Source organism: Aulonocara stuartgranti (assembly GCF_965226115.1).
Source record: "Aulonocara stuartgranti genome assembly, chromosome: 3".
Lineage (NCBI taxonomy): Eukaryota > Metazoa > Chordata > Actinopteri > Cichliformes > Cichlidae > Aulonocara > Aulonocara stuartgranti.
Window position 1 is genome coordinate 28485407 of NC_138941.1, and position 22610 is coordinate 28508016.

Consider the following 22610-nt stretch of genomic DNA (forward strand, 5'->3'; position numbering starts at 1 on the left):
TGTTTACTGGGAAATGAAATGCTGCTAATGCACAAAGCTGTGTTTCAGCCGCACTTCCTGTTATAGACTTGTGATGCACACAGGCTCTGTTCCAGCACTCAGCATGTTCTTCCTCATTTTCTCCACCAGGGGGAGTTCCTAAACTATGACATCCTGATAGGAGTGAACCAGGGAGAGGGGCTGAAGTTTGTGGACGACAGTGAGGACAACGACGGCATCTCAGCTGCGGCGTTCGACTACACCATCTCCAACTTTGTTGACAACCTCTACGGATACCCAGAGGGTGAGGACGCCACCTCTGTACACTGCCACTTTTTCAGTTATTCCATTTTACAGCCTCCTCTCACTTAACTGCATTTTGCAGCATCATCAGGTTTTGTCTTATTAGGAGCCGCGTTTGTTGATCTGTTATTTTTTTCTGTTTACTGTAATAAATGGATTAAAATAAACGGATAATCATCAAAATGACAAATGTGGACAATTATCAAAGCTTACATTACAGTTCTGACAGCTTGAGTTCACATGAATTTTCAAAAGAATATAAAAACCTGTGAAAGTGCTTTAAGCGTTTAAAACATGCGAGTAAAGAATGGAATCAGTAACATGTGAGCCCAGTGAAGTGCATCAAACAAGACAAGCGTGCTAAAGAGAGCCACTCATCCACATCACGGCGTGTCTGCGCCTTAACCTTTGAGGCTCTGTGGGCAGTAATGCTATCATCCCCCAGGTAGTCGGCTCCCAATCTCAGCGTCGCTGTTTCTGACAGATCGGCCTGCGAACCCGTCACAGCCGGACCACAGTCACAGTACAGACATGTTTGGATAATGCAGTCATGCTTCCTCTCTGTGCCTGTCACTCGTTCTGTTATCTGAAAGACTATTTTTTTTCCTCTCTAGATTTCTCACTCGCTTCCTGGCTCTTGGTTCATCTCACCAACATTTGCTTTGGTTTCACATCTTTTGATCAGACCGATCTCTTAAAAAATGTCTTGCACTGCTGTTACTTTACTCTTAGCAGTTTTTCACTTTTATCTTTCTTCCCCCTCCTTTTGTCCCCTCCTGTGCTTCTTCACCAGGCAAAGACATCCTGAGGGAGACCATTAAGTTCATGTACACAGACTGGGCGGACAGGGACAACGGAGACATGCGGCGGAAGACTCTGTTGGCCCTGTTTACGGACCACCAGTGGGTGGCACCAGCTGTGGCCACTGCCAAACTCCATGCTGAGTTTCAGTCCCCAGTTTACTTTTACACGTTCTACCACCACTGCCAGACGGAGACGCGGCCCGAGTGGGCCGACGCCGCGCACGGAGACGAGATACCTTACGTGTTCGGCGTACCGATGATCGGTGCCACGGACCTGTTCCCGTGCAACTTCTCCAAGAACGATGTGATGCTGAGCGCTGTGGTCATGACTTACTGGACTAACTTCGCAAAGACTGGGTAGGCCTCATGTCGTAGTGTAAACTGTACACGTTACTGTATGTTCTCTGACAGCCTTCTAGTCATCTTGAATACTTGAATCTGGGTTGCTAGTTTAATTCTCGTGTGGCTTTGAAGAATTGAACATACTGGTTGACCAAAAGCATCCAGATCCCAGAGCAGCCGGTTGGTCTTAGATAGTTGAAAGGTTGCACAGAGAATGGGCCTCCTGTCTGTATTCAGTGTATTGATTCCACATGTTACTTATAATGGAGACTGAATATAACTTTGAACTGAAACGTTTAACCTTTATGCTCCACCAGGGACCCCAACCTGCCCGTCCCTCAGGACACCAAGTTCATTCATACCAAGCCCAACCGCTTCGAGGAGGTCATCTGGACCAAGTTCAACTCGAAGGACAAGCAGTACCTTCACATCGGTTTGAAACCTCGTGTCAGAGACAACTACAGAGCTAACAAAGTGGCCTTTTGGCTGGAATTAGTCCCTCATCTTCACAGCCTGCACGACGTGCTCTTTCCCACCACTACGCGCTCCCCTGCAGGTCGTGACCCCGGCACCACGAGGCCCAGGAACAACGTTCCTCGAACCACTCGTCATCCTTACCCTACCTTCCCGTCAGATCCCGAGCCCGAGGGCTCAGAGCGCCCGCCCCAGGACCTCTTTCCCGGAGACACCCGCGACTACTCCACCGAACTGAGCGTGACAGTTGCAGTTGGAGCGTCGCTCCTCTTCCTCAACATCCTGGCCTTCGCCGCCCTTTACTACAAGCGTGACAAGCGGCACGAGATGCGCCGGCACCGGCTGTCCCCTCAGCGGGGCGGCCCCGCCAACGACCTGGCTCACAGCCAGGAGGAGGAGATCATGTCCCTGCAGATGAAGCACTCAGAGCACGACGCTCACCACGACATGGAGCCCCTGCGACCCCACGACATCCTGCGGCCCGCCTGCCCTCCCGACTACACCCTGGCACTGCGCCGCGCCCCCGACGACGTGCCGCTGATGACGCCAAACACCATCACCATGATCCCCAGCACCATCACCAGCATGCAGCCTCTTCACGCCTTCAACACATTCCCCTCCACCGGCCACAACAACACCCTGCCCCACCCCCACTCCACCACCAGGGTATAGTAGGGACAGGCCCGACACAGCGCCACCTAGGGACCAGGAACACTGGCTCTGCTACCGCTCTGGAAGGGAGGCCTCTAGACGTGGGCCTTTGTTCTGTCCTCTTATTCTCTTCTTTCTCCAAAAGCAACTACACCTGCTGCGTCATGTGCTGTAAAACTTGGCAGCTCCCTCCACTGGTGGCATGTGGAGGTGCAACTGAAGTGTACAGCAGCAGATGAGCAGTTTGGGGTGGGGGTGGGGTGGGTGACTCAGATCTTTCAAAGATACTGTTTTCAAAGACGGTCTGCTGTTTCCAGGCTCAAGACCTCCAACATTTGTCAAAGGGACGAATGCTCTCTCGCTCCTCGCTGTTTTCTCTTTTTTACGTTGGCGTCATCTCTTTTTCCATCTCCTGTGTGTTATGTGCACATTATGCTTCTCTTTTCTACATCCCTGTTTTACTACTGCTCTCTTCCTCTCATTTGACACGCCTCCCTCCTGCTCTTCTCTAAAAATTCCCGATCTGCTGAGCAGTTTGGAGGGGGGAGGCGTACACTAAACATATAACTATAAAAACACTCATATCTTTCATTCTACCAGCATTTTTAGGTGCCAAGTAAGTACTGCTGTGTTTCATTTCTCATCGAGGGAGCAGAAAAACGAAAGAAAAATAAAGTATCGCTATTTACCGTCAACTAACAGAGTTCTGTCATGTTCTCGTGACAAAGTGCCAAACTGGCCTCAGTCGTGTTTTTCTTTCTTTCATCTTCTCTTTTTTTGTTGTTTTGTTTGAAGCATTTGTTTAATTGTTGTTTTTTATTGTGTGGAAAGAATTTTTCTGAAAATATAGATATAGAGAAATGATATTATATATAGTTCTATATAAAATGTGTACAAAGGAGAAAGTATATAAAAGGGTTTTCTCAGTGGGGGATCTATGCATGAATTATTTTTAAAGACGCGGGGAAAAGGACACTGTACCTGTCGATGCACGTTTCCCAAAATCTAAACGAGTCATATCGCTCCATGTTTGCTACTTTTGGTTTTTGGTTTTCTCCCGCAGAGTAAGAGCATCGCAGGAGCTCCTGAAGTCAAACGACGCCTCCCAGCACTCATTTATTAAAACGGAGTCGATGCCAAAAGTCTTAAACGTTAGAATCAAAGCAACAGCTGTGAACTCAGTCATGGTGTCATGTGCAGCCTCCATCTTACTGTCACTACTTTTTCATTTTAGGGTACGTGAGGTAAAGCATCCGTCGATGTAGCTTGATTGTACAAAATAATTTTTCTACGTTATTAACAAAACAGAGCAGAGACTGATGCTGCTCCTGTCTGACCCCCTTGTGTATGGCACGTGTGTGTGTGTGTGTGTGTGTGTGTGTGTGTGTGTGTGTAGGAGCGGCAGTCGCTGTGTGAGTGTGATATCACATCTGCATCACTCAAGCGTAGGCGGGCCCGCGTCAGACAACAATAAACAAAAAGCAGAAAAAGGCCAACAGTAAAAACTCAGACTCCAGCATGAGCTCCTTCCTGCTGCTTAACCAATCACCTTCCTCCATATCATCACTGCTCCCTCCCTCCTCCTCTCTCCATCCTACACCACCTTTGTTATTTAACACCGACCCCCCCCCCCCCCCCCCCCCCCCCCCAAACTGATAATCAGACAAATTCCCAAACACCTGACTTCACTGTGTCGACACCGTTCCTGACTATTTCTGACCTCAGGTCAGCTCTGCTATTATCCTCACATTAAGGGTTCGTTCACCTGCCTGCAGATGATCTGTGAGCTCGTCGGTTGTAAATTAAACTCTAAGCACACTGAGGGTAACCGGGAGGCGTTCAGGGCCTGCAGTGCAGAGCTGCAACATGAAAAAAAGGGATGGGGGCTCAGATCTCCTGAACAGGGTGGAAACAACACGGTGGGTTTGTGCTGTTTGTGATTCCTGCTCCGTCACTCTGGTGGAGACGACTGCAGCTCAGCAGCGCTCCCTGCTGATCCTCTGATGAAGATGTCAACAGTATGTAAACTGAGCTGATGTGCTGCTGTTTGAGCCCACGTGGTAGCGTACGTCCAGTATGGGAGAACTTAGTCACCGGTGCTGTCTTTGCTTGTGCTCTAGCTTTAGCCTGTTTGATTGTTTGTTTTCTATTTTATTACTGCCTAAAAGGGGAGGTGGGGGAAACACATGCCTGACTTCTCCTGTCAGAGGTTTTGTAAGCTCACTGGAAGGGAAACGTGCACAATGTAAATCATAAAACAACTGACTGGGGCTGTGCTGCAGGTGGATCAGTGCTGTGGACAGTAGCTGTGGAAAAGAGACTGGACAAAGACTCTCAGCCTTAAATACAGGACAGAGGATGATCCGATCATCTTTCAGCTAACAGTGTCGAGCAGAAGGACGGCCGGCTGATGCGTCCGTACGAACCCTTTTGTACTCACTCCTGTGTATAAGGAGGCGGCGAGGGGTTGTGTAGTTAACCTCAGCACCACACAGCTACAGCAGAGGAGAGAACACAAACGAGTCCTTTCATTCGGCTCTGTTCTTTCTCCTTGTCTGTTTTATAAGCTAACACTAGAGGGCGCCATTGTGGCACATTCAGCGCTCACTCTGAGGTCACTGGACAGAGAAGAAAATACCAAACTGGGAGACGGATGGAGACGAAACATCTGGAAGATCAGAACTGTACATTTTTAAGTGTAAGAAAAAAAACAGACAAAATATTTGTAAATATTAAGTTTCTTGTTTATTTTATGTTTTGTTTTTTTGGGGTTTTTTGGAGTGAATGAATGATATGCTTATTTTGTGATGACAAAAGACAACAGGTGCAGTTTGTAATGAGAAGAAAAAAATGGCCGTTAGCTTGAGGTTTCAAATGAGTTCATCCTTACCACCGATCAGTTTTGTCTTTGTTTCTTCAACATTTATTTTATTTTTGTCATAACGTTGATCGTTATCATGTGACCATCCGGTAGCAGGAAGGTCGCTGTAGCAGAAGTCATCTCCACTGAAGCCCCCTCACAGCAGAGGGCCAGTCATGCTGTTTATTAGGATTTGCTAGTTTTCAGTGAGAAAAAACATTTTCATCAAGTTTTAAATCCTTTCGTTGCTCTTTTCTCTGCGATTGTCATAAAATCGTCGTCCTCTTTTCAAGCCTTAGCTCGCTTTTATTTTGAAATATGAGTCTTGTGATCAGAGATGAATCTGTGCTGCATGATGTGCGTAACATCAGAGCGATAAAAGCCAGCTTTGCCTTTCAGTGATTCGCAGTAAGGACATAAATGACCTAAACTGAGACTGAAAAAAGTGCAGTCAGTTAAATGTTAGCTCACCTAACATGTAGCAGTGTTTACATGTAGCCATGTTTGACAGACTCCAGGGCTTTGATACCATAAGATGCCTCATATCCTCACAGACTCATGAGATCACACAGGTGGTCTGACCTGCTCGTGTCACACTGTGCTGTCTGTCTGTCCGTTGTTTTTCTCCTGCAGTGATGTTATGTAGCAGAAAAACAGTTGGATGCTGGAAAAGTGCAGAGCGATGGGTGACGTGTGGAGAACATCACAGTCTGTGTGTGTTCAACAGCTGTTAGAGCCACACTTTGTCCTTTCTGTGGTATAACTGCTGGATTTATTTTATTCCAACACTTAGAAACTGTCAGCAAAGCAAAACTTCATGATTGGATGATCCTGTGTCACGTCCACAGTGTCAAACGTGCACAGAGACAGTGACACCCACAGAGAAACCCTCAGCTTGGTGTCCATTGCAAATCTGCACCTGTTGTCTTCTTTCTACTTTCTTTGTTGAACTCAGAAACTCGAGACTTGAGATGAAGAAAAATGTTAAATAATGGAATAAAAAAAAGATGATTATTAAAAAAAGTAAAGTAAAATTATATAAATAAATGAGGTGATGATATTTCTGTTTACTTTAGAAGTTATTATACACTGTATGCTGTGATTCTGATCTGGGAAACATTAAAGACATTCATAGCCAGACTGCTGACTTTGTGTTTTTATTCAGTCGCCTAACAGAAGTGCAGTAAGAAACGATTTAGCCCATCCTGATTTCTTAGCTATTTGCATATTTGACACACTTACGTGTTTCAGATCGTGAAGAACATTTTTATGATAGATAAAGATGACCAGAGTCAGTGTAAAATAAAGCTTTTACATGTATTGCTGGGAGGTCGGCAGCTCCCTCCACTGCTTGGCCCTCTGTGAAAAACAACTGGGATCCAGCTTCCCTGTGATGCTGAATTATATAAGCGGAAGAACATAAATAGATAGAAGGATGGATGATTGTATTTTGTGTACAATTGTTGAAGTGTAAAAAGGGTTGGCCCTCCGTGGTGCCCTAAGCAAAGTTTGATTTTTGGAGCCCTTTAATAGTGCCAATAATACTGATTAATGATCACCTACTATAAATGTATTTCATTTTCTAATGTTGATGTTGTTGTAATCCACAGTGAAAAATGTCATAAAAACAGAGAGAAACAATAGATCAAACCTGAGAACTGCACAGTTGCAGCAGTGTGGTTTACGTCATTCTGTTGTCAGCCTGTTTTACACATCGGTGGTTTCTTATTGACATGTAAAAAGATCTGAAATCGTAGTAAATTCAGCTGCTATTGTGGGCTGGGGATGATTTACACTTAACATTTTAATAACTGGGTACTGAATGTCAGAGGCCCAATGTTCCCTCTAATTTTTCACGTGTCTGAGCGAACACACAAACTCCCTGAGCGATCCCTTGGACCAATGAGCGACATCAGACGTGTGCACTGTGGTCACGCCGGCATCGAATCCATCCAAGTTACATGGTTTATTAAAAGAATCAAATTACAGCGTTTACATTTATGTTAGACTACTTTTAATTAACTGCTTTAGCCCATTTACCATGAAAATGTAAAAAAAAATCTTGTTCATGACCTGTGCAGTATGTTAACACTATTGGAAGCAAAAATAACTTGAACTCCAATTTCGAAAACACAACTTTCTTTTTTCTTTTATAAAGCTCTGACTTGTATCATGAGTCTGTGGTCTGGGAGAGAGTCCTGTAACTCTCTGTCTACAAAATATAGTAAATAATGACCAATGCTGAGCAATTAATTATATAGTTACTTCTTCAAAAAAGTAACTCAGTTTGGCAAACAAAGTTTTTTGCAGCTATTTTTTTAAATGCAGCCAAGGCGTTTTTAAATAAACATTTCAAACTATTTACAGAACAATCAGCTGTTCTGCATCAAATCTGATGCCACACAAATTATTTGTTCCCCTCCAAAAAATAATTTCTGTCCACTATGAGATAAAGGAAAAGAACAACAGCCTGATACCTGCAGGCCTGACAGCAGGAGATGTATCACTCCTGTAACACCTGTAACATTCAGCAGTCGCCTCATTGTTCTGACACACACAACAAAACTATTGACTACACTACACACTAACTACACAAGATTTGCGCTAAACGTTGCAAATCTCTCACATCTCAAAGCACCGCCATCACTCCTAAAACTTCCCCCCGTTTCTTAACAACTAGACGCCACGTTGCCATATCATTCTTTGATTGGTCGACATGGTACTTTTTTGGACGAATAGGAAAGGCAGAGGGGGGTGGGGTTTGTTTTTGCTCACAGGTGGAGAGCGCTTTCGAGTGTTTTCCTTATAAAACGCCGTTTTTACCGTTTCTTCCTGCAGTAAATATAAACAACGATAGTATTCAGAAAGAAAACAAAACATTGCAGATGTTTTTATCACAACTCTGGTTTTACGTGGTCTATCAACACAATTTAAAAACTGGTGTAAAGTCCCCAATTTTTCCGTCAATTGTTCCGTCTGTCCTGCTCACATCTCCAATGGTTGTACACGTTGTCATTAACATGGCTTCACTCCACATCAGCCACGCCGCTTTGCCAGCTAAAACACTGGTGTCGGCACATAAGGACGCTGTCATAGCCTGTCAACAACGTTGATTGGCTGCGCATATACGCATTATTGGCTGGACTATGGGATAAGGTGGCATCGTTCCCATATGGGAGCAGCCAGTCACTTACTGACTAACACTGCAAAACAGAATTGTTAAAGTATTAATTTTAATTTCAATTCAGGTTAGATTTTTTTTGGTGCGCAACGCAGAATTTCTGTGCGCAGAGACTGTGCCAGCAGTGCGCAATTGCGCACGTGCGCAGCTTAGAGGGAACATTGCATAGGCCCACTAAAAGTTACAAAATAAGCTACTATCAAATACATTTTCTGTAAACACATCAGAAGGTTCTTTATGTGGCAAAAAGTTAGATCTATACAAAATGTTGCAGGGAAACGGAGAAGGAGCTCGTATAGGTTTGAGTTTTATTCACATCTATTGTGCAGGTACAAATAGCAGAGTGGAAAACTTTATACTTTGTGTTTGCAAACATTAATTTATGAAGATTAATTAACATGAGTGTAGCACAAAGTAAAGGTGAAAGCAGTATTCTGACATGACAGTGCAATCAAAACACATTTTGCCACAACAATCTGTGAATAATTGTAACAAACAACTGTCATTTTAATATTGGACAAACTAGTTGTGCAGCCCTAACCTGAAATATGCTGTTTGTTCTGAATGAAAAACGTTAGTCTTTGGTAAACATTTTAATCCCATTTATAGATGCAATATGTTATTTCAGTTAAGACTAAATGTTACCACACGTTCCCATCATTAGAGCGCATTTAAAGTGTGGAGAAGTCTGTGAAGGTTCTCAGTCATCCAGGTCATCGTAGTCTAAGGAGCTTGCTAAGAAAAGCGTCTGGACTTCTTTGAGTTACTTGAAGACGTTTCACCTCTCATCCGAGAAGCTTCTTCAGTTCTAAGGGTCAAATGGTGGAGAGTCCAAGCTGTATTGAAGAATTTCTAACTTCATGTAGGCTAAACAGCGGCCTAGAATTAGACTCAAAACCCTGCACTTGCCCAAAATAAAGGGGGCATTAATGTACCAGATTCAACAGAACTCCAGAAATAACTGCTAAGATGGGTCCAACACATCTGAGTTCATGCTGGAGGAACTGTGGGACACACTCTGCCAACCACACTCATATATTGTGGCTCTGCCCTAAACTCTGTGTATTCTGGAGGCAGATATTTGATGCTCTCAAAGACATTTTCCAAGGTAAATATTCCACTAAGTCCTACAGTAGCAGTGTTGGGAAGGATTGCAGAACATATTGACTGCAAAGCCAAAACTTACTTGCTAAATATATGACTCACTGCAGCCCTAAAATGCATAACTATCAGATGGTTAAAACCAGATATAATCTATGGATCCAGTGAGTGTCTGTCTGATGGAACAAATTACATACTCAGACTACAGAAACAAGTCTTTGAGAAACGGTGGGGACCCATGTTACCTTTACTATTACAATGAAGAACACCACCTAATTTTGTGAGCTCTCTCTCTCTACACACGCACACACGTGTGTGCTGGACATTCATGGCTGCTTTGTGTAGTTACAGTTGAATAGAGGAAGTGTAGGATGTATCACTGCTGATTCAAAATAACATGTAAGAGTTTGTGGAATGTTCTTTGTCTCTGTGTCTGTATATAAGATGTAAGGGCGGTGGCCACAATTCAGAGATGGTCCTGGTATTTCACTGGGAAGCTCTCTCCACATTGTAATGTGTTTATTAAACCCGCTTCAAATCAAGCTCACTGGGTGCAGGTTATTGTTAAATTTTCCTCAACAATTTGGCGTTGTCAGGCTGGATTCCTCAGGTGAGTTTTGCTGAATCACTGGTATGTGGTGACTGGCCATCCTGAGGTAAAATTGCCTCAGTCCCACCGTTCCTTTGTTTTCAAAAAGGGGGAATGGCGGGGTGTGCTTCAGCAACTCACACATGCAGGAATTTTTAAAAGAACCAAGAGAGGCACTGCAGAGGATCTGCATCAGTGAGCTGTTTTGATTTGGGAGGGTTTTATACGGGTGTAATTCATGGTTTGTATCACTGCAGTGAAAACTGATGTTACTGATCACGAGAGAGGAACATATGTTAGTGACAAGTTTCTGTGTTGTGTCCCACCTGTATCTACACAGACCCTGTGGTCTATATCATGAGCACCTACACATTAAACAACTGTAACATTATAATGGCATCAAGCTCACACTGAGGCCTGTGGGGCACTATCAGCCACTGAGACAACAGACAAATTTAAGTGTTTTAACATATGAATATTAAATACTTAAGGGCTACTTGTTTAAACAATGGAGGTGAACGATACATCATCATTTTACATGATAATATCACAGATGATAGACTAAATGAATAGATTTTAGGTGCTTGTGCATTCTTAAAGTCTGATATGTTGAACTGAACTGAGTGTGTCAGCTGTTGAAAGCCTCTCCCAGTCAGTGCTGTTCTCCATGCCTGTCTTACTGCACATGGTGTAATTAGCACAAACACTTTAAAGGTGAACATTTAGGACTTACTGCAAATGTTACTATGTCAAAGTTTCTGTGACTCAAACAGAGGAAATTTTGATTTTTTTATTTCCACACCGAAATTATTTAAAAGTATTTAATAGCATATCACACCCAAAATATGCTTCGGTTCACATTTAACTCCAGAAAATCATCAATCAAAACATGGATATTACCTGACCACAGATTCGTGGTGATGTCACTGCTCTTTTAACTGTTTGGTGTCTTTGCTTTGTTTGCTGGTTGTAGAAATGGTTTATTTGAGCTTTGAGCTGAGATTCAGAGGTTTCTGTGGACACTGCTCATGTCGGCACTTATATTTCTGACCTTTTCTTATAGCCGATTAAATATGATCTCCTCCCTTTTGCCCCCATTTTTGGTGGTGTAGGCACAAATGATCAGGCATGACATTTTCATAATAAATAAGATACTGCAAATAATTATTTGTGCGATTGAAGTGAATTGAAAATGTGTATGCAATCATACAGTTTTAAAGATTTGGCCTAAATAACGTTGGAGTGAATGAGTCTAAACATGATGACCAAACTAGTGATACCCTGACACACACACACACACACACACACACACACACACAGCATGTTATGCCAGTTTCAGCTGAAACTATGTTTCAAACCATATTCTGGGTCTTTAGTTCACCATTTATGAGGTTTCAAGAAGAAAATAAAAGACAGATCTGAATGTTTGAAAATGTTTTGGAAAGATTCTGTAAAGATGAGATGAAAAATACTCAAAGGATAAATTTAATTGGTTTATTATTTAGATAAGGTGAAAAAAGTTAAACAAACAAATAAATGAAGAAAAAAGGCAGAGGAGAGAAAACCCCAACAATCCCCTCTGAGCAAGCACTTGGCGACATTGGGGAGGAAAAACTGCCTTTAAACGGGCAGAAACCTCCGGCAGAACCAGGCTCAGGAGGGACAGTCAACTGCCGGGACTGGTTGGGGGTTTTAAATGGATGATTCCTCATCCATTTAACACGTCTTTGGTGGAGTTTAAATGTAAAATGGGCAAAATTCATCGTGATCGTGACTCCTCACATCAGCATGCTTGGTTACCCGACAACATTAAAACGACTTGCAAATATGTTTTAAATGGATGATTCCTCATCCATTTAAAACATCTTTGGTTGCATTTAAATGTAAAATGTGCAAAATTCCTCACGATCGTGACTCCTCATGTCAGCAGGCTTGGTTAGACGATCACAAAAAAATGACTCGCAGAGATGTTTTAAATTGATGATTCCTCATCCATTTAAAACATCTTTGGTTGCGTTTAAATGTAAAATGCACAAAATTCCTCGCGATCGTGACTCCTCACGTCAGCAGGCTTGGTTAGACGATCACAAAAAAATGACTCGCAAAGATGTTTTAAATGGATGATTCCTCATCCATTTAAAACATCTTTGGTTGCGTTTAAATGTAAAATGCGCAAAATTCCTCGCGATCGTGACTCCTCACGTCAGCAGGCTTGGTTAGACGATCACAAAAAAATGACTCGCAAATATGTTTAAATGGATGATTCCTCATCCATTTAAAACATCTTTGGTTGCGTTTAAATGTAAAATGCGCAAAATTCCTCGCGATCGTGACTCCTCACGTCAGCAGGCTTGGTTAGACGATCACAAAAAAATGACTCGCAAAGATGTTTTAAGTGGATGATTCCTCATCCATTTAAAGCATCTTTGGTTGCGTTTAAATGTAAAATGCGCAAAATTCCTCACGATCGTGACTCCTCACGTCAGCAGGCTTGGTTAGACGATCACAAAAAACTGACTCGCAAAGATGTTTTAAATGGATGATTCCTCATCCATTTAAAACATCTTTGGTTGCGTTTAAATGTAAAATGCGCAAAGTTCCTCGCGATCGTGACTCCTCACGTCGGCATGCTTGGTTAGACGATGACAAAAAAATGACTCGCAAAGATGTTTTAAATGGATGAGGAATCATCCATTTAAAACATCTTTGGTTGCGTTTAAATGTAAAATGCGCAAAGTTCCTCGCGATCGTGACTCCTCACGTCAGCATGCATGGTTAGACGATCACAAAAAAATGACTCGCAAAGATGTTTTACATGGATGATTCCTCATCCATTTAAAACATCTTTGGTGGCGTTTAAATGTAAAATGCGCAAAATTCCTCATTTTACGCAGGACTCCTCACGTCAGCATGCTTGGTTAGACAATCACAAAAAAATGACTCGCAAAGATGTTTTAAATGGATGAGGAATCATCCATTTAAAACATCTTTGGTGGAGTTTAAATGTAAAATGCGCAAAATTCCTCGTGATCGTGACTCCTCACGTCAGCAGGCTTGGTTAGACGATCACAAAAAAATGACTCGCAAAGATGTTTTAAGTGGATGATTCCTCATCCATTTAAAACATCTTTGGTTGGGTTTAAATGTAAAATGCGCAAAATTCCTCGCGATCGTGACTCCTCACGTCAGCAGGCTTGGTTAGACGATCACAAAAAAATGACTCGCAAAGATGTTTTAAATGGATGAGGAATCATCCATTTAAAACATCTTTGGTGGAGTTTAAATGTAAAATGCGCAAAGTTCCTCGCGATCGTGACTCCTCACGTCAGCAGGCTTGGTTAGACGATCACAAAAAAATGACTCGCAAAGATGTTTTAAATGGATGAGGAATCATCCATTTAAAACATCTTTGGTTGCGTTTAAATGTAAAATGCACAAAATTCCTCGCGATCGTGACTCCTCACGTCAGCAGGCTTGGTTAGACGATCACAAAAAAATGACTCGCAAAGATGTTTTAAGTGGATGATTCCTCATCCATTTAAAACATCTTTGGTTGCGTTTAAATGTAAAATGCACAAAATTCCTCGCGATCGTGACTCCTCACGTCAGCAGGCTTGGTTAGACGATCACAAAAAAATGACTCGCAAAGATGTTTTAAATGGATGATTCCTCATCCATTTAAAACATCTTTGGTTGCGTTTAAATGTAAAATGCGCAAAATTCCTCGCGATCGTGACTCCTCACGTCAGCAGGCTTGGCTAGACGATCACAAAAAAATGACTCGCAAATATGTTTAAATGGATGATTCCTCATCCATTTAAAACATCTTTGGTTGCGTTTAAATGTAAAATGCGCAAAATTCCTCGCGATCGTGACTCCTCACATCAGCAGGCTTGGTTAGACGATCACAAAAAAATGACTCGCAAAGATGTTTTAAGTGGATGATTCCTCATCCATTTAAAGCATCTTTGGTTGCGTTTAAATGTAAAATGCGCAAAATTCCTCGCGATCGTGACTCCTCACGTCAGCATGCTTGGTTAGACGATCACAAAAAAATGACTCGCAAAGATGTTTTAAATGGATGATTCCTCATCCATTTAAAACATCTTTGGTTGCGTTTAAATGTAAAATGCGCAAAATTCCTCGCGATCGTGACTCCTCACGTCAGCAGGCTTGGTTAGACGATCACAAAAAAATGACTCACAAAGATCTTTTAAGTGGATGATTCCTCATCCATTTAAAGCATCTTTGGTTGGGTTTAAATGTAAAATGCGCAAAATTCCTCGCGATCGTGACTCCTCACGTCAGCATGCTTGGTTAGACGATCACAAAAAAATGACTCGCAAAGATGTTTTAAGTGGATGATTCCTCATCCATTTAAAACATCTTTGGTTGCGTTTAAATGTAAAATGCGCAAAATTCCTCACGATCGTGACTCCTCACGTCAGCAGGCTTGGTTAGACGATCACAAAAAAATGACTCGCAAAGATGTTTTAAATGGATGAGGAATCATCCATTTAAAACATCTTTGGTTGCGTTTAAATGTAAAATGCGCAAAATTCCTCGCGATCGTGACTCCTCATGTCAGCATGCTTGGTTAGACGATCACAAAAAAATGACTCGCAAAGATGTTTTACATGGATGATTCCTCATCCATTTAAAGCATCTTTGGTTGCGTTTAAATGTAAAATGCGCAAAATTCCTCGCGATCGTGACTCCTCACGTCAGCATGCATGGTTAGACAATCACAAAAAAATGACTCGCAAAGATGTTTTAAATGGATGATTCCTCATCCATTTAAAACATCTTTGGTGGAGTTTAAATGTAAAATGGGCAAAATTCGTCGTTTTACGCAGGACTCCTCACGTCAGCATGCATCTTTGGCTCTCCAACGGGAGATTGAGAGACCAGCTTTGGACTGGTTTCCTCTCCACTTGGTGACAGTGGGGAGGAAACACTGCCTGTAAACGAGGACAAACCTCCGGTAGAACCAGGCTCAGGAGGGGACAGTCAACTGCCGGGACTGGTTGGTGGGGTTAACAGAGGTGGAGCAAGACGAGGCTACATCAGGTGAGGAAGCCGTAGCGTCTCTCCTCTGGAACAAGTGGAACCATTTCTTCTTTACGTACTTTCTTACTTTTCCAGGAGCGCTTTTCTTCTCCAGGATGATTTCTCAGCTCGTGGATGGTTTCTGATGCTGCTGCTGAAACGAACTGAAACTTGCTGTTGCTCACCCCTATTTATAGAAAAACATCAAAGGATTCTTAAGATCTATGACATCATCACTCCCTAAGCCAATGAGATTGTCGCTTTGGAGCGTGATGTCACAGGAGGCGGGCCACGCCCCCCGCCGCCATGACAGCTTCAGCTATGGTTCGTACGTGTTGTGTAGTCGGTTGCAACGTTAGATCTCACGATCGTGAAGGCAAGAAACTGGATAATGGGCTCTTTTCATCGTTTTCCATCCTGGCGGCGACGTGAGGGATCCCATGTATCCGATATCACCAAACAAAGACGCCAGGCATGGATTGCAGCGGTGAGACGAGCGGATATCGAGTTCCGTGCAATCTCCAGCTTTTTGTTGGTTTGCTCACGGCATTTTCTCTCCGGTGAGTTCTAAATTAATTCATATCACTATTAAAAGGCTTTTAGTGTTTTTTCTCAATGCGCTGCGGTCATAGATAATGAGATAAAACATGCTAACGTGTGATGCTGCACAACCACGTCATGTCGACTGAGTAGCTTTTGATTTGGCATTATTTCAGGCAAACCAGCATATGAAATGGATGTAACAAATCCAGACTGGGCACCAACACTGGGGCACGACGACAAACCTGTGTCAGACTCGGACCGGCACGCAAGGCGTATGCAACGGAAGCGAAAAAGAGCACCCATTGCAGGTAAACACCCCCCCTCCAAAAACATACTAAATTGCTCTTATGGTACACTAATCCACACATAACTTAAAGATGAATCACACACCTGTCATTGGAATATTGGTGTACATTAACCTTTTGTCTATGCACTATTTTTATCTTACAGGCTTGATGATCGATGAAGGTCTGACAGAAGAACAACAACAAAATAACCATGTCATGGAGGCAGTGGACAGCAATTGTGTTGGACAAGTGGAGGTTGACGTACCAGCTGCAAATGTGGACAGTGGTGATGGAGTGACAGCGTCACGGAAGCTGAAGGGCAGACGAAGGATTGTGTGTGCAGTCAACAGGGCAGAGCAGAAATAAACCGGCTGTTGGAGGAGAACAGACTGCTTCGAGCACAGTTGCAAAAGACAGAGCTGAATGAAACTTTCTTAAAGGACGATACCGAAAAAGTAAGATATTACACTGGACTACATTGTTATGCTGTCTTAATGTCCCTCTTCAACACTGTCAAAGATTTCCTGCCAATATCAAAGAAACTGACAGGTTTCCAAATGCTCTTACTCACACTAATGCGTCTGAGACTTGATCTTCCAGTCCAGCATCTTTTCATCTATTCGATGTGTCCCACAAAACACTGTCTTCTGTCTTCACCGATACCATTGATGTTTTGTATGCCGACTTAGGAGCACTGGTGCACTGGCCTGAGAGGCACTGTCTGCAGGCGACAATGCCTCCACAGTTTACTGAAACTTTTGGAAAACGAGTAGCCATCATTGTTGACTGTTTTGAGATTCGAACAGAAAGACCATCTAATTTAAAGGCACGCGCACAAACATACTCTCATTACAAGGGTACACACACCATAAAATACCTCATCGGGATTACACCCCATGGAGCTATTTCTTTCATTTCCAGGGGATGGGGGGGTCGTGCATCAGATAAACACATCACAGAGAGATGTGGCATTCTTCAAAAGCTGTTACCAGGGGACGTAGTATTGGCTGACAGAGGCTTTGACATCAGAGATGCTGCAGGAATGATGTGTGCACAGGTCAAGATTCCAGCTTTCACAAAAGGCTACGACGTGCCCACCTGAGAATTCACGTTGAGCGAGTAACAGGTAGTTTGCGCAACAAGTTCAAAATGTTACACACTACAATGCCAATCCGATTACTCTTATCATGTGACGATTGATAAGATCGTTAAGGTTTGCTGTGTTTTTGTTAATATGTGCCCCAGTGTTGTTGTCAAACCAGGGCCAAATGACACTTGCTCCTGTTGAGTATTCTTAAAGCTGTTTTTTTGGATGTACAGTACATTGTAAATAGTTGTACTTTGTGTGAAGTTGTTTTAATAAAACAAAAAAGAATAGTATATTTGTTTGTTTTTCTTTAGATCTATTCACATGTACACAGCAATCACATAAAAATGAAATGCAAACTATTTACATCGCACCACACAGCTGTCATCAATCTTTAACCACAACATGAAACATTACAGGCTATTTAGAGCAGCACGTTGTTTCGAGAAGTATTTCCCAACAAGTTCAGGAAGGCACAGTTTACGAAAGAAGTCTTGTGCTTGCTTTAAGCGCGGTTTCCAGAAATCCACAGCAGGGAAGACGGCAAGGTCTCTCTGTGTCCACAAAACGAGGTCACAGTGGTTGGCGCCCGTAACAATTTTTTCAAAGTACCGTCTCTTGGCGTCTTGCACAATCGGTCGCGATACAGCCCTTTGTCTTTTGTGCTGATTTTGAGCATGGTTCTGGCAGTCCCGAATCCAACACTCCAACACTGTGTGCTTGTTTTGCTTTCTGGCCTACTGACATGGCGCCGCGATCCCACAATGCACTGCGGCGTGACGTCAACTCCAAAGCCCTATTTTTTTTTAAACTGTTTTCAAACTTAACTTAAAATTTCAGTGTTTTATTTGTATATTGCAAAATCACAATAATCTTCCAATTTAGAACTACAAGTAAAAAAAATTTATTTTCATAAACCACGCAGAGCCGCGCCATAAGGACTAAAGAGCCGCGTGCGGTTGCCGACCCCTGATCTAAAGGGTTTAACAAAAAGCTTCCTGCTGGAAAATGAAATGTCCCCACTGGGCGATCGTGGCTCAAGAGTTAGGGGTTCGCCTTGTAATCGGAAGGTTGCTGGTTTGAGCCCCGGCTTGGACAGTCTTGGTCGTTGTGTCCTTGGGTAAGACACTTCACCCGTTGCCTACTGGTGGTGGTCAGAGGGCCTGGTGGCATCAGTATCCGGCAGCCTCGCCTCTGTTAGTGAAAGTGAAACATGCTTTCATCTGTTTTTGGTAATGTGCTGGAAAAGCTTGAAAATCGACCTTGAATGTGCTTAAAAAGTGCTTGAATTTGACCCTGAAAAATGTGTATGAACCCTGCATATATTGCAGTATTTACAGTTTATAGCAGGACTTTCATGGCAACAGCTAATCTTTATTTTGTTTACTGGGAAATGAAATGCTGCCAATTCACAAAGCTGTGTTTCAGCTGCACTTCCTGTTGTAGACTTGTGATGCACACAGGCTCTGTTCCAGCACTCAGCATGTTCTTCCTTATTTGCTCCACCAGGGGGAGTTCCTCAACTATGACATCCTGATAGGAGTGAACCAGGGAGAGGGGCTGAAGTTTGTGGACGACAGTGAGGACAACGACGGCATCTCAGCTGCGGCGTTCGACTACACCATCTCCAACTTTGTTGACAACCTCTACGGATACCCAGAGGGTGAGGACGCCACCTCTGTACACTGCCACTTTTTCAGTTATTCCATTTTACAGCCTCCTCTCACTTAACTGCATTTTGCAGCATCATCAGGTTTTGTCTTATTAGGAGCCGCGTTTGTTGATCTGTTAGTTTTTTTCTGTTTACTGTAATAAATGGATTAAAATAAACGGATAATCATCAAAATGAGAAATGTGGACAATTATCAAAGCTTACATTACAGTTCTGACAGCTTGAGTTCACATGAATTTTCAAAAGAATATAAAGACCTGTGAAAGTGCTTTAAGCGTTTAAAACATGCGAGTAAAGAATGGAATCAGTAACATGTGAGCCCAGTGAAGTGCATCAAACAAGACAAGCGTGCTAAAGAGAGCCACTCATCCACATCACGGCGTGTCTGTGCCTTAACCTTTGAGGCTCTGTGGGCAGTAATGCTATCATCCCCCAGGTAGTCGGCTCCCAGTCTCAGTGTCTGTGTTTCTGACAGATCGGCCTGCGAACCCGTCACAGCCGGACCACAGTCACAGTACAGACATGTTTGGATAATGCAGTCATGCTTCCTCTCTGTGCCTGTCACTCGTTCTGTTATCTGAAAGACTTTTTTTTCCTCTCTAGATTTTTCACTCGCTTCCTGGCTCTTGGTTCATCTCACCAACATTTGCTTTGGTTTCATATCTTTTCATCAGACCGATCTCTTAAAAAATGTCTCGCACTGCTGTTACTTTACTCTTAGCAGTTTTTCACTTTTATCTTTCTTCCCCCTCCTTTTGTCCCCTCCTGTGCTTCTTCACCAGGCAAAGACATCCTGAGGGAGACCATTAAGTTCATGTACACAGACTGGGCGGACAGGGACAACGGAGACATGCGGCGGAAGACTCTGTTGGCCCTGTTTACGGACCACCAGTGGGTGGCACCAGCTGTGGCCACTGCCAAACTCCATGCTGAGTTTCAGTCCCCAGTTTACTTTTACACGTTCTACCACCACTGCCAGACGGAGACGCGGCCCGAGTGGGCCGACGCCGCGGAGACGAGATACCTTACGTGTTCGGCGTACCGATGATCGGTGCCACGGACCTGTTCCCGTGCAACTTCTCCAAGAACGATGTGATGCTGAGCGCTGTGGTCATGACTTACTGGACTAACTTCGCAAAGACTGGGTAGGCCTCATGTCACAGTAGTGTAAACTGTACACGTTACTGTATGTTCTCTGACAGCCTTCTAGTCATCTTGAATACTTGAATCTGGGTTGCTAGTTTAATTCTCGTGTGGCTTTGAAGAATTGAACATACTGGTTGACCAAAAGCATCCAGATCCCAGAGCAGCCGGTTGGTCTTAGATAGTTGAAAGGTTGCACAGAGAATGGGCCTCCTGTCTGTATTCAGTGTATTGATGCCACATGTTACTTATAATGGAGACTGAATATAACTTTGAACTGAAACGTTTAACCTTTATGCTCCACCAGGGACCCCAACCTGCCCGTCCCTCAGGACACCAAGTTCATTCATACCAAGCCCAACCGCTTCGAGGAGGTCATCTGGACCAAGTTCAACTCGAAGGACAAGCAGTACCTTCACATCGGTTTGAAACCTCGTGTCAGAGACAACTACAGAGCTAACAAAGTGGCCTTTTGGCTGGAATTAGTCCCTCATCTTCACAGCCTGCACGACGTGCTCTTTCCCACCACTACGCGCTCCCCTGCAGGCCGTGATCCCGGCACCACGAGGCCTCGAACCACTCGTCATCCTTACCCTACCTTCCCGTCAGATCCCGAGCCCGAGGGCTCAGAGCGCCCGCCCCAGGACCTCTTTCCCGGAGACACCCGCGACTACTCTACTCTCATTTGACACGCCTCCCTCCTGTTCTTCTCTAAAAATTCCCAATCTGCTGAGCAGTTTGGAGGGGGGAGGCGTACACTAAACATATAACTATGAAAACACTGATATCTTTCATTCTACCAGCATTTTTAGGTGCCAAGTAAGTACTGCTGTGTTTCATTTCTCATCGAGGGAGCAGAAAAACGAAAGAAAAATAGAGTATCGCTATTTACCGTCAACTAACAGAGTTCTGTCATGTTCTCGTGACAAAGTGCCAAACTGGCCTCAGTCGTGTTTTTCTTTCTTTCATCTTCTTTTTTTGTTGTTTTGTTTGAAGCATTTGTTTAATTGTTGTTTTTTATTGTGTGGAAAGAATTTTTCTGAAAATATAGATATAGAGAAATGATATTATATATAGTTCTATATAAAATGTGTACAAAGGAGAAAGTATATAAAAGGGTTTTCTCAGTGGGGGATCTATGCATGAATTATTTTTAAAGACGCGGGGAAAAGGACACTGTACCTGTCGATGCACGTTTCCCAAAATCTAAACGAGTCATATCGCTCCATGTTTGCTACTTTTGGTTTTTGGTTTTCTCCCGCAGAGTAAGAGCATCGCAGGAGCTCCTGAAGTCAAACGACGCCTCCCAGCACTCATTTATTAAAACGGAGTCGATGCCAAAAGTCTTAAACGTTAGAATCAAAGCAACAGCTGTGAACTCAGTCATGGTGTCATGTGCAGCCTTCATCTTACTGTCACTACTTTTTCATTTTAGGGTACGTGAGGTAAAGCGTCCGTCGATGTAGCTTGACTGTACAAAATTATTTTTCTACGTTATTAACAAAACAGAGCAGAGACTGATGCTGCTCCTGTCTGACCCCCTTGTGTCTGGCACATGTGTATTCTGACTTGTGTGTGTGTGTGTGTGTGTGTGTGTGTGTGTGTGTGTGTGTGTGTAGGAGCGGCAGTCGCTGTGTGAGTGTGATATCACATCTGCATCACTCAAGCGTAGACGGGCCAGAACACAAACGAGTCCTTTCATTCGGCTCTGTTCTTTCTCCTTGTCTGTTTTATAAGCTAACACTAGAGGGCGCCATTGTGGCACATTCAGCGCTCACTCTGAGGTCACTGGACAGAGAAGAAAATACCAAACTGGGAGACAGATGGAGACGAAACATCTGGAAGATCAGAACTGTACATTTTTAAGTGTAAGAAAAAAAACAGACAAAATATTTGTAAATATTAAGTTTCTTGTTTATTTTATGTTTTGTTTTTTTGGGGTTTTTTGGAGTGAATGAATGATATGCTTATTTTGTGATGACAAAAGACAACAGGTGCAGTTTGTAATGAGAAGAAAAAAATGGCCGTTAGCTTGAGGTTTCAAATGAGTTCATCCTTACCACCGATCAGTTTTGTCTTTGTTTTTTCAACATTTATTTTATTTTTGTCATAACGTTGATCGTTATCATGTGACCATCCGGTAGCAGGAAGGTCGCTGTAGCAGAAGTCATCTCCACTGAAGCCCCCTCACAGCAGAGGGCCAGTCATGCTGTTTATTAGGATTTGCTAGTTTCCAGTGAGAAAAAACATTTTCATCAAGTTTTAAATCCTTTCGTTGCTCTTTTCTCTGCGATTGTCATAAAATCGTCGTCCTCTTTTCAAGCCTTAGCTCGCTTTTATTTTGAAAAATGAGTCTTGTGATCAGAGATGAATCTGTGCTGCATGATGTGCGTAACATCAGAGCGATAAAAGCCAGCTTTGCCTTTCAGTGATTCGCAGTAAGGACATAAATGACCTAAAATGAGACTGAAAAAAGTGCAGTCAGTTAAATGTTAGCTCACCTAACATGTAGCAGTGTTTACATGTAGCCATGTTTGACAGACTCC

The 22610-nt window shown here is 43.1% G+C and overlaps 1 protein-coding gene and 1 pseudogene across 7 annotated transcripts in view; both read left to right on the forward strand.

Annotated features, from left to right (window-relative positions):
* The window catches only part of nlgn2a (neuroligin 2a), a 264100-nt gene extending 260853 nt beyond the window's left edge, over positions 1-3247 (forward strand). For all 6 annotated transcript variants that reach the window (XM_082526502.1, XM_082526500.1, XM_082526498.1 and 3 more), the window contains 3 exons: positions 130-283; positions 1076-1442; positions 1745-3247. In XM_082526502.1, the coding sequence (XP_082382628.1) occupies positions 130-283; positions 1076-1442; positions 1745-2573 (1350 nt within the window). In that variant the 3' untranslated portion in view covers positions 2574-3247. The remainder of the gene's footprint in view (positions 1-129; positions 284-1075; positions 1443-1744) is intronic.
* A 12818-nt stretch (positions 3248-16065) lies between these two features.
* On the forward strand, positions 16066-21530 carry LOC309703042 (neuroligin-2-like; annotated as a pseudogene). The gene is made up of 5 exons (XR_014280790.1): positions 16066-16121; positions 16458-16617; positions 18759-18912; positions 19704-20066; positions 20372-21530. The product of XR_014280790.1 is annotated as a neuroligin-2-like (transcript).
* Positions 21531-22610: the final 1080 nt, after the last annotated feature.